At 40.9% G+C, this 12,267-nt stretch overlaps 1 protein-coding gene across 1 annotated transcript in view; it reads left to right on the top strand.

The window, feature by feature from the left end:
• Positions 1-12,267, top strand: part of SDC3 (syndecan 3) — a gene marked incomplete at its 5' end in the record, with an annotated part of 73,354 nt that overhangs the window by 47,852 nt on the left and 13,235 nt on the right. The window contains one exon of the mRNA XM_083370002.1: positions 11,768-11,894. Within this exon, the coding sequence (XP_083226128.1) occupies positions 11,768-11,894 (127 nt within the window). The remainder of the gene's footprint in view (positions 1-11,767; positions 11,895-12,267) is intronic.

Genomic DNA, 12,267 nt, shown 5'->3' with positions numbered 1-12,267 from the left:
AGCTTGCACTGCCAATTCATGTTGTATTTTTCTCTCTCTTTTTTTAAAACTGCTGATGTTCAGTTTTTTCCTGAATTAATTGGAGGCCTGGATGGGGTACTCAAACCAGGAATAAACCAAGAACCATAGATCCATCTTAAGTTCTGAATTGTACAGCGGAGTAAATCACAGTTGCTACCAACAGTAAACCATGACTTGAAATGATGATGCACGGCTTCCAAGCTAACCATCGGCCATTTCTTAAGACACCCACCTGTTGATACATCACGTGAAGATGAACGCAAATCAGATAATGGATGGCAGAGATGTGTCAATGCAATGGGTTGCACTCAGGCTGGGTTTCCTTTGTGCAAAAATGGCCTCAATCCAGAGATTAAATTAGCAGAAAACACTTTTCCAATTCCAGGACCATTTTAGGGGCTGGGGCTGGCGGGATGCTTTTTTTGTGCAATAAAGAAGGAGGGGGGAATAGGAAAAAAAGGGGGGAAGGGTTTTGGATTTCTTCTTGGCGATGTTTTGTCTCACTGGAAAAGTTTGTGTTTGCTTGGGAGAATGTTAATAGACTGCACTTGGAAGGGAACAGCATATGTTTAAAAGAAAGGCAACTTTGTTGTCAAATGGAAAATGTTCCTGTCTTAAACATGCGCGTGCACGAACACCACCCCGCCACCCACCTCTTGTTCTCCAAGAAGCCATTCTCCCTGGCTAAGAGACCTTTCGTTAGTGCCAGATGTGGTAATTTTGCTGGAGTATTTTGTTTGAAAAGCCTTGCTCAACGGCAGTTTCAGATGGCTCCCCGTCTTCTTCTCCTGCTGCATTTATTGGCGAGCATGCTCACCTGGGTTTAGGTTTGAGGTGGATCTAAGGCTGATTTCCCCCCCCCCCTCAAGTCCATATATCTGACGTGCCAAAACTGCTGTAGGCCTCCTTGCCACCCAAGACATCTGCCCTCAGCTTCCAGCTTACATGAATACTTTCCCACAGCTGTGGTGGATATTTTTCTAAAGAGTTTGCTTATTATAGTTTTGGAACCTGAGAATTGGCAGCCTTGTATGGAATCAACTTTCCTGTTGATGACTGGTGTGCAGGATTCGGAGCAGATGCAGCCGAGAGAGGGCTGGCCGGTTTCTGCCCGAAGAGGTCCAGAAGTAGCAAATCTGTTTCTCCTGTAACTTTACACAGCTTTTTAGACAGCCGTAACCTATGCTCAGACTTCAAGATGTTTGCCATAAACCACGTTTAGTCTAAGCCTCCCCTCCTATATCTAATCTAGGGGTGGAATATTGTGCCATGAATAACATACCCATGGATTCCCACCTTGACTCTCTAATCAGACTGGCTTAGGGCTAGAGAGGATAATAAGTTATATCCCCTCCAGGTAGCCTTCTGAGATGCTTCACCTACATTACAGCAATTTTGGAAACTGGCCGTTTCCCCCTCCCCAATCGTTTAGAATAGAATAGAGCTGGAAGGGACCTTGGAGGTCTTTTAGTCCAGCCCCCTTCTCAAGCAGGAGAGCCTATACCTGTGGTGGCGAACCTATGGCACGAGTGCCACAGGTGGCACCCAGAGCCCTCTCTGTGGGCACACGCGCCGTCGTCCCAGTCCTAGACCTTCGGATGGGTTTTATAAAATCTTTTCGCTTTAGGCCTCCGCCGCTGTGTGCAAAAAAAAAAGGTTCAATCAATCAATCAATTTCAACTTCTCGCGGGGAAAAAAAAAGTTCTCGCAAAGTTGGAATTGATTGATTGAACTTTTTAGTCCCACCCAGTCTGCCTTTACCACTGCAGCCACGTGCACCCGATGGACCACGCCCACCCAGTTGGCCACACCCACTCAAAGGGCCACGCCCACTCGGCACCCGATGATACATAAGTGGGTTTTGGGTTGCAGTTTGGGCACTTGGTCTCTAAAAGTTTTGCCATCACTGGCCTATACCATCTCAGACTGGTGATTGTCCAGTCTCTTCTTGAAAATTTCCAGTGATGGAGCGCCGACGATTTCTGGGGGTAAGCTGTTCCACTGGTTGATTATCCTCACTGTCAGAAAGTTTCTCCTTAATTCCAGGTTAATTCTCTCTTTGATCAGTTTCCAACCATTGTTTCTCGTCCTTCCCTCTGGTGCTTTGGTGAACAACCTGGCCCCCTCTGCCTTGTGGCAGCCCCTCAGATACTGGAACACTGCTATCATGTCTCCCCTATTTCTTCTTTTCTTTAGACTAGCCAAACCCAAATCCCTTAGCCGTTCTTCGTATGTTTTAGTCTCCAGGCCTTTGATCATCTTAGTTGCTCTTCTCTGATTTTTTTCCAAGCTCTCAACATCTTTTTTGTGATAATACTCACAGTTTATGAGTATTCACACTGTGCTTTCAAAATCTCCAGAGTGCCCACCAGCCCTTGAAAATCTGCTTACCCTGATCTAGTCATATAGAGGATCGTACTGCAGTTAAATAGAACTAAAGAAAAAAAAGCCTTAATTTCTTTACGAAACCTCAACATAAAGTCCAAATCTTACATCTTGCAGCGAAGAGGATGCCTTTCACTTTCCTGTTGTATTGCATCTTTTGAAAAGTAGAGTTACTGTGGGCTGGAGAGAGAGCTGGATCAAGTCACACAAGGAATGAATGTTTAATTCTGCCCCCAAGCAGAGGGGTGCAGGGGGAAGAACTGGGACAAATGATGAGGCAAATATCATGAAGGCATGACGCAAACTGCACTCCTTTAGTATGCAGGTTGTGATATTGCCTGCATGTAGAACAGGGACTGAGTTTATGACACACCCATTGTGATGCTGATTTTAATCTTTTGACAACATGGCTGCCTTCTGCAGCATCCTCTATCTCCAACAGGCAAACGTCTTTGTCTTGTCTAAATTGTCTTTCCTACATTCCAGGTGACGGTCTGCTGAATTGTAGAATGCAGGGAAGCAGTTGCTATCCATCAGTCATTTTTCTATACATCATGGGTTTGATTCTGATAATCCCCACTTCCCCCGCTCAGCTGCACTTTCAAAAAAAAAGAAAGAAAAAAAAAGCAGATATTATCAACTGCAGTATTTGTCTTTTTGGTCAAAGCTCTGCAAAATTAAATCTAAGGCCATTGCAGTCAATTTCAGTGCATTGCATCTAAAACCACAAATGCATTCGCAGCATTCAGGATACCAAACACTGTACTTTCTTTTAGCTTTCTGTGGAACTTCTTGGAAAAGAGCTTAAGTAGGTACAAATGTTATCGAAAAGCAAAGTTTGAAAAAAGAACGGAGCCCAGCCACTGAAAACGGAATGTCAATTTCTAATAGTGGCTACTGCTGAAAATCAATCTGCTTTGTGCATTTATAAGGTTGAGACGGTATAATGGTTAGCGTATTGGCATAAAGCTTTCTGGGATGCAATTGTCATTTATTCATGATGGATATTCTGGGTGATTCTTTCTGAAATGAAGCTACCTCTGAGGATTTTTATAGGGATTTAAATGAAGAGGAGAGTAAATGATGTAAAGTAGTCCAAGGTTCTTGGAAGAAAGAAGCTTGTTTTAATTAACAAGCACAGTAATAAATGAAGCCAGGAGTCCCTGCTTCATTAGGTCAGTTCTTGGTTTAAAGCTTAATGGCTGCATTCACAGAACTGGATTAATTTATGAACCAGTGTGTTGTGCAATCCCAGCTAGCGACTAACTGTAGGGACCAGAAAATGCAAGTTGTGTGAACGCAGCCAGTAAACCAATATGCTGGATTCCTCAGAAATAACCTTAATTCCATGATAGAATACACCGTTTTCACAGCAAAGGCTTTCCTTTTAAACAAGAAGCTCTTCTCAGAGGTTAGAGCTGTTTGTTTACAGAAAAGGCATATATTAGGCCAAAGTCTGCATAATATTAGGTCAAAGGTTACGTAAAATCAAGGCAAAGATCATAAATCACTCCAGGGTTACAGATTAGACATTCTTCTCCTGCACTGATAAATAATAGATATCCCTACAAGGCCCTCCTGATTTGAAGGCATGGTGTTACGTGACTTCTTGAAGCTGATCAGATATTTAGCTAGTCAGTACCCGGATGAGAGAAACAGAGGGACTCTCCATAGACTCCCTTGACTGATAGTAGAAAGAAGGAAGAGTCTAACTATAGCTAAATACAGCAACCAGATTCTGGTTGCCGCATGTAGCTATAGTTAGACTCTGCCTTCTTTCTACTATCAATCAAGGGAGTCTACGGAGAGTCCCTCAGAGGTCCTCTTGTCCAACCTCCTGCTCAAGGTAGGAGATCATCCCAGTCAGATGACTGGCCAGTCTCTTCTTGAAAGTCTCCAGCGATGAAGCACCCACAACCCTAAATTTGGTTTAGCCAGATTTCTTGCCATGTTTGCAGAGGAAGTGTGCTGTTCTCTGTTGGTTTATTTTAGAACAGAGGTCCCCAAACTTTTGGGCACCAGGGACCGGTTCTGTGGAGAGAGGTTTTTCTGTGGACTGGAAGGTCCGTGGTCTTGTGTGCTGCCTGCATCTCGCGGATGGGGTTTTGCTTGTTTGTACGGACCGGTTACTGGCATGCCGTGGCCTGGTACTGGTCCACGGATCTGGGGTTGGAGACAGATCGAGAGATTTCAGCTTAATAGGAGGAGAAGGCTCCTAACAATAGAAGTTGTGAGCAATGGAAGAGGCTAGTTCAGATTTTTCTTCAGAAGAAACTTTTTAAAAGTCCCTGGTGCCCATCGTTTATACCCCATATTTGCAAAAACCCCACAGTCTGTTCTGATTCCATGCTCCTTTACATCACGAAGAATCAGGATAAAGCTTTTGATACTGAGTCTCAGAAACATGCAGGATTCAGCGGGACTTTTTGCGGCTTTCTAGCTGTCTGCAAGTCACACACTCCCCACCCCCGCCCCCCACCCCCGTTGTTGAGAACAATCCCCAGCTTTCTTAAGGCTGAGAAGTCTGCCTAATATATGACCATGAAAAGATGTACTTTGGTGATAAGCAGGTACATATATTTTTGGGCCTTTTGTTGGATGAATTAAACCCTGCCGATGCCTTGAACATTAAATAATGAGGCCATGTTATTCCCACTTTGTAAAAATATCATAATGGGAAAGCGAGTTCTTGGCGGCTTCTAAGAAGTTAAGTTTTGTCCCGACACACTGAGCCTTACTCATACATACAGAATGATGGCGTTTTCTTTGTCTGATGGCTTTGATATATCTCCTTGAATTGGTGATGAAATCTATGGTATCCACTTCAAAGGAACTCTTTGTGTGCAATGTTAGCAGGGTATGGTGACGGAAGTCAACCTCTTCCTTGGACAAGGACGTTAATTGTCTGGTGTGAACATTCTCTGCCAAGAGTCCCTATTGCTCTCCGTGAGTAAACACACCATCTCGTAAGATCACTGCTCTCACAATTGTGTGCTTGCCCTTGCAAGTTGGTTAACAGTCACGGCACAGGCTAATTTCAAGAGCAATCATCAACGTGAGATCGGGCTATGCTCAATTCTCCTCGCTTCAGAAGTCCTGAAACGAAGGCAGGTCTTGTCAGCCAGACAGAAGACAATAGAATGAATGGAAACAGAGAAAAATGAAAGTTCATCAGTTTATCTGCAGAGGATCAGTGCTTATTCAAACGAAAATCCTTTTGATTCTCATTTTCTTTTAATTGATTGCAATTAGCTGTGGTAATGGCTTCAATCAAAACGTGGGGCATAGCTTGTTAAAATAAATAGCTCGGTGTTTTTGCGCAAACATCTACGGCCAACTAGCAGGATGGGGTTTTTGAAAGTAGAATTCTTAGTGTAAATATTGGCAGGGTTAAGGGCTATATTATTATTATTATTATTATTATTATTATTATTATTATTATTATTATTATTATTATTATTATTATTAATTATTTGGGGTCTTTTTTAGAAATGGCAGACACAAAATGAAATCTCTGGGGAAATGAATTGTTGCTGGTTATCCAGCATTCCAATCTCAGAGCTGAGAATAAATCTCAGACAGACTGATGCAATTTATGCCAAGAGCTTTACTTCCAATGCCCTGTCCAGCTTTAAAGCTGGGAGAGGAGGGGAGGGAAGGGGAGGGGAGGGGAAGGGAAGGGTGTTTTTACATCTCTTCCCTGAAGACAGAGCTGAGCCAGTTTGGAAATAGCATGTGGCTAAGAGGCATGTGATGAGCATTTTATATTTCGCCTGAATAAATCCCGAGAAGTTTAAGAGCATATGAACACGTTCTGTCTATTTATATCCATTTTATTTATATCTCGGTTTAAAACCTGCTTTTCTAATAACTTGTTTTTTTCCAGCTTTTCTCTCTCTCTTTTTTTTAAAAAAGATTCTCTTTTTAGTCCAATTGCTTTCATCACATGATAAGGGCTGATAACAATTAGTGTGTTTTTTTTACTCTAAAGCAATGATGTCATAGAAGCATTTTGCAGTGTGGTGGGCTTGGGGAATTGATGGAAATGAGATGTTAAGCTTAATAGAGATTTAACATGCCAGTTTGAGTCTATTTCATAAAAAATAGCCCCATGCAGACCCCTGAATCTAACTTTTTTTGCTGTTGAATTTCTGCTTTGGTTCTGCTGGTAGAAAATCATTTCATTCCTTCCCTAGCAGCAGAGCTCAACAAATCAAGATTGATTTGGTTAGCTTGCAAACTGAAGTGAGGACTTTGGCTTTTCGCTTCATTTATGAACTAGAAACACAAGCTTGGATGTGATGCTAGTTTACAAATCCTGGCTTGCTTGTGATTAACGCACCAGGTTTGCCAATTGGTAAAACACGTATAAATTGAGTGCGTTTGTGATTATGGGGTAAGGGCCACTATGTAGGCACTTTTAAAACAACTCTCCTTCCAATGCCCTTGATGGGGAATTAATGAAATTATTTTTGTCCTATGTGAAGTTCTTAATATCTGTGATTTTTGAGTGCATACAACATATTGAAACATAATTTGTTTGCTTAAATAGTTAGATTTGCAGTCACAACACACATAGACAAAAAGTAAATATTTTTTTGTTGGTTTGATCTTTATATATTTAATTATAGGCAAAATTTAATTAAGAAAATTAATTAATTTAATTTAATGTCAATTAATCTTTCATATAGCCTTACACCTGCACTGAATAGAATAGAATAGAATAGAATAGAATAGAATAGAAAAGAAATAGAGCTGTAAGGGACCTTGGAGGTCTTCTAGTCCAGCCCCCTGCTCAATCAGGAAAATCTAAATCATTTCAGACAAGTGACTGTCTAGTCTCTTCTTAAAGATCTCCAGTGATGGAGTTCCCACAATTTCTGGAGGCAAGTTGTTCCACTGGTTGATTGTCCTCGCTGCTAGGAAGTTTCTCCTTAATTCCAGGCTGCTTCTCTCTTTGATCAGTTTCCAACCATTGTTTCTTGTCCTGCCCTCTGGTGCTTTGGAGAATAGTTTGACCCCCTCTTAATCTGGTCTACTTTCAAGTGTGTGTTTTTCAAGTCCAACACTAACAAAATGAGGTTATGCCAGTAAAGGGGCTCCCTAAGGTATAAGATCTGAACTCCTAAATCTCAGAGAATTTTGGATGGGGAGAATTTTGTATGTGTCTTTTCTCCTATTTTTTTTTTGCAACTGAGATTTGCATAGTTTTTGTAGGGAGAATTTTCTTTTCTTAAAATAGTAATTGTTCTCTTATGAAAAACCACGTGTGTCTTAGTGGAAGTCTTAACTACTGAAAACAATGACTGAGAAGACGACATAAACATGTCTAGCAAATTAGACACAATAGATTCAGCTCACAAAGCAGAACACTTGTTCTTATGTAGGATGTTCGGGATCTGGGAAGCACTCTAACACATAGGATGTTGGGATACCATATTTCCTTAATGTACCTAGAAGCTAGGAAGGAGTGGAAGAGAGAAACCCAGAATATACAGTCTGTGTTGGCAAAATATAGAAGGATCTGGATTGAATCGCTGTCATGTTTTTAAGCTATGAGGGCTACCATTTCATTTTGTTTTTCAAACATTCATTTGACTGCACTGTTGCTATTTAAAATCTAACTTCCCTTGGAGGCATTTCTTTTCCATCCAAGTGAAACCAGCCAGAGCTGGCCACTTGAAAGAACTTAAGTAGGATAGCTAAGATCACACAGTTGACATCACACAGAGTATCTTTGACTTCCAAAAGGTGTTCCTTCATCTCAATCTCCTTGCCTTCTTCTGAAGCCTAGAAAGAGATACGAGAGCACAGCCATTATGATGGAGGAAGCAGTTACTATGGTAACTGTTGTCATGTCAATGACTGTTAGGATAGCATCCCAGCAGGATTCCTCAATTCTGAACTGGGTTTTATACTCTACTTTTATCAATATATCCTCACCAGCCTTTTCTGTGTTTTGTTACATTAGCAAATAAAATAAAACTCTGCTAAGATTGGTTTGGTTTCTTATAAAGTGTAATAAGGATTACATTTTTTTTTCCTTTGCAAAACTATTGGGGGCTGGATATAGGCTTAGTTGTTCTTAAGTGGAGAAACCACCCTATGGAATTTAACGTTCATTTCAACAGGTCTGCGGTAAACCTGGGTCAAGATGGATCCATCCAGAACCAGTTGTTAGAAAAGTATATCACGTCCTTATCCCATCATTTCTCAAATTAGTTCACTCCAAATGAGTTTGGCTATAAGCCTTTCATTCCCATTCAGCATGGTCAATTAAGAGTGATGGAAGCTGTCATTCAACAGACCTTAGAGAACCAGATTACGGAAGGCTGGCAGCTGGTGATTCTTGAATGCCCAGAGAAATATTAGGAGTAGCTCACTCTGATCCAGAAATATACTGAAATGAGAAAAAAAAACACCATATCTCTCCTACCCCATAGAATAGATAGATATTTTTCATTATGTCAAATACATAATGAATACTCTAGGTAGCCAAATACATTTCTTTGGAATTAAAGATACCTCTGTTGCAGTGCCTGTTCACTGAACACCATACGTTCTAAGTTTCACTTGGCCCCAATTCTGCTGGCAATTTGTAAATCTTTGAAAAACTGGATGTTTCCATCAGTGTGATTTCTTTTATATGAGTTGTGTGTTCATAGTCTAGATCAGATTGTTCTTGAGTGCCGTTAGATTATTATTATGTTATTATTTTTATTACTTGTTGCTTTTATTGCTTTTAATCCAGTGTTTACCCTCTGGAGTCCCAATTGTGAGATGAGCAGCTATGCAAATCAATTAAATAAATTACGAGACAACCCCAACTTTCCAAAATCAAAAATGCTGAAAATATTGGCTAAACACCTTGCTGGTGATTTCACTGTCTTCTCCACAGATCAATGTCTACTTAGAACAGAATTTTGCAAAGTTGGGGGTACTGTAACCCTGTAAAGTGCTAAAAAGGCCTGTGTGATCTTTGAGAAGAAAACCAACAATTTTGTTGAGGCTACAGGTGAAAGTGATACACCTCTATCATTTTATGTTACCTCTGTCATATGATCTTGACTTAGGCTTATTTTTATCCATACTAGCAATAGATTAGTTATCTCTAGCCTTTCTCATGCCATCTTAAAAAAAAAGATTTCCATCTTGAAAAGTCTGAGAGGAAAAATAATGAAAAAAATGTCCTGAACCTCAGTAACTTCCATAAATAGTCCCAAAACAACTGGTATATTTCCATTTGCCAGAAGTTACTAGCCAGTGGAAAACCAGCCACAATGACAGTGTTAGTGGATGTTTTGATAGATGGTTAGATGGGTGTATGCATTTTGCCAACTCTCAAACTCATTCCAGGCTTTGCTTTTCATTCCTACTTATTGCTGAAAATCCTCCTAATAGAAATTGTGGGTACGGATCAGAAAATTGTCCACAATAGCTTTGGTAAATGACCTTTGGAAAATTGCCCACCACTGTTCTGAGAAGTGAAGCTGGAGTTTGGTGTGCGCATTCAGGGCCTGACATCTCCAATAAGAGCTCCCGCCGAATCAGCTTGAAATTTTGGAAACCTCTTGCCAGGAAACTGCATTATAAATACAAAGTGATGTCAGGATTCAGCAGGAAAGGGAAAAGAGACAGAATTGTGTAATGTCTCACCCTGTGATTATTTATTGAGTATCTGAAGGCTAAACACATCATTTGATATGAAGGATGGCTTCTTGGTATGCCTGATGGTTGAAGCTGTGCAATTCATTAAAAAAAATGCATTGCTCCAGTGAATAAAAAGGAAGAACGCTTGGTAGCTTTTCACTGGGTGAATTTATAATCTCTTACATGGTATCCCAGAGGGCCTGTTTGAAATAGGCAGTGGTTTCTCATAGGCTCTAGTGCAGTCTTTTTGAAACTTTGCAACTTTGTGATATGTGGACTTCAATTCCCAGAATTCCCCATCCAGCATGCCGAGTTGAAGCCCACGCATCTTAAGGTTGCCAAGTTTTAAAAACACAGCTCTAGAGAATCTGTAAGAGCAAACTTTGTCTTTCCTTTGCTTTGAACAGTGCAACATCGGCGTCTTCCTGATCGTAAGCCTGCAAACCATAAATATTTCAGCCTGATTGGGCTACACAGTGTCTGCCAGCCCAACCAGTTTTCCTGGTTGATGGCTAGGTGAGATGGTTAGAAGGATGATCGGACACTGGACTGACTTCTTGGCACTGGTGGACTGTAGCTTTTCAATTTCCCTTTGAATCATTTAGTGGCAAAATCCCAATGCCATTTAAGTTCAAATAGGGATAAGTCAGAGACCCAATTCCACAGGTGGTTGGCTGTTTTGGCTTAGTAAAATTATAGCTGCATTTGCTGGTAAATGAGTCCCAGCTTTGAAATGGGAGATACCAAGAATACATCAGCACTCAAACACTGCTGGGTGACTCTCAACATTTTCACAACTTAGGAATGTACCGTATTTCATGCTTGTGCATTTTGAACACTTCTTCAGGATTACATGCTTCTCTCCTTGACTAGTTTCCATCCGTTGCTTCTTGTCCTGCTTTCAGGTGCTTTGGAGAATAGCTTGACTCCCTCTTCTTTGTGGCAGCCCCTGAGATATTGGAACACTGCTATCATGTCACCCCTCACCCTTCTCTTCATTAAACTACACATACCCAATTCCAGCAACCGTTCCCTATATGTTTTAGCCTCCAGTCCCCCAATCATCTTTGTTGCTATTCTCTGTACTCTTTCTAGAGTCTCAACATCTTTTTTACATCGTGGTGACCAAAACTGGATGCAGTATTCCAGGTGTGGCCTTACCAAGGCATTGTAAAGTGGTATTAGTACTTCACGTGATCTTGATTCTATCCCTCTGTTAATGCAGCCTAGCACTGTGTTGGCTTTTTTGGCAGCTGCAGCACACTGCTGGCTCATATTTAAGTGATTGTCTACTAGGACTCCGAGATCACTCTCACAGTTACTACTATCGAGCAAGTTACCACCTATACTATACCTGTGCATTTGATTTTTCCTGCCTAAATGTAGAACCTTACTTTTTTCACAATTGAATTTCATTTTGTGCCCAGTGTTCGAGTCTGTCTAATTATCCTTCCTTGCCAAAGAAAATTGTGTTGCCTTGGAAGGATTTATGAATGTTGCAATCTAGTAAGTTGGGAGCAAGGCAAGGGAAAGCCTCTTTGGTTCCCCAGAGAAAAAGTAATACAGTTCTGGACAAAGCGATCTGTAGCTCAGGGGGCCTATAGTGGCTCTTCATGTAGGCTTCAAACTATTTAGGCTGCTCTGTAGAAAATTTATGCTATTGGATCCATGTGAATAATACGTTTGTTTGTCGGCCCTTTTGATCCTCTAGGCTCAACAGTGGCGGAATGAAAATTTTGAACGGCCTATTGACATGGAAGGCTCTGGGGACGATTACTCCTTTGAAGATGAAGAACTAGAGGAAATGGAGGACTTCTATTCGGGATCTGGCTCGGGATGTGAGTACTGTATGGAATTAAAATGGCAAGAATTACGTCATTCCAGGAAGGAATACATCATGCCCGTTGTGGCTTTGATGGTCCGATTAATAGAACAGATGGAAAGGCAGAAGTCCTTTTTGGGTTGAATTTTTATTCTCCATAGATCTGCGTGTGTTGACTTGGATAGTCAGCGTTCCTTTGAGGGGAAATCAATTGCCTTTTCTTTCAGGAAGAAAGTTTTAGGAAAATTCTAAAGGGTGGTGGCACTTTCTTTGGATATGAGGTGGATGTGAAATAGGTGTGATTCATATATTGTGCTAAGCCAGCAATAGGCTTTCGATGATGATGTTGATGATGATGATAATAATAATAATAATAATAATAATAATAA

The sequence above is a fragment of the Vipera ursinii genome (assembly GCF_947247035.1).
Source record: "Vipera ursinii genome assembly, chromosome: 9".
NCBI lineage: Eukaryota > Metazoa > Chordata > Lepidosauria > Squamata > Viperidae > Vipera > Vipera ursinii.
The sequence above is the reverse complement of the archived record's forward strand: the minus strand, read 5'-3'. Positions and strand labels throughout refer to the sequence as shown.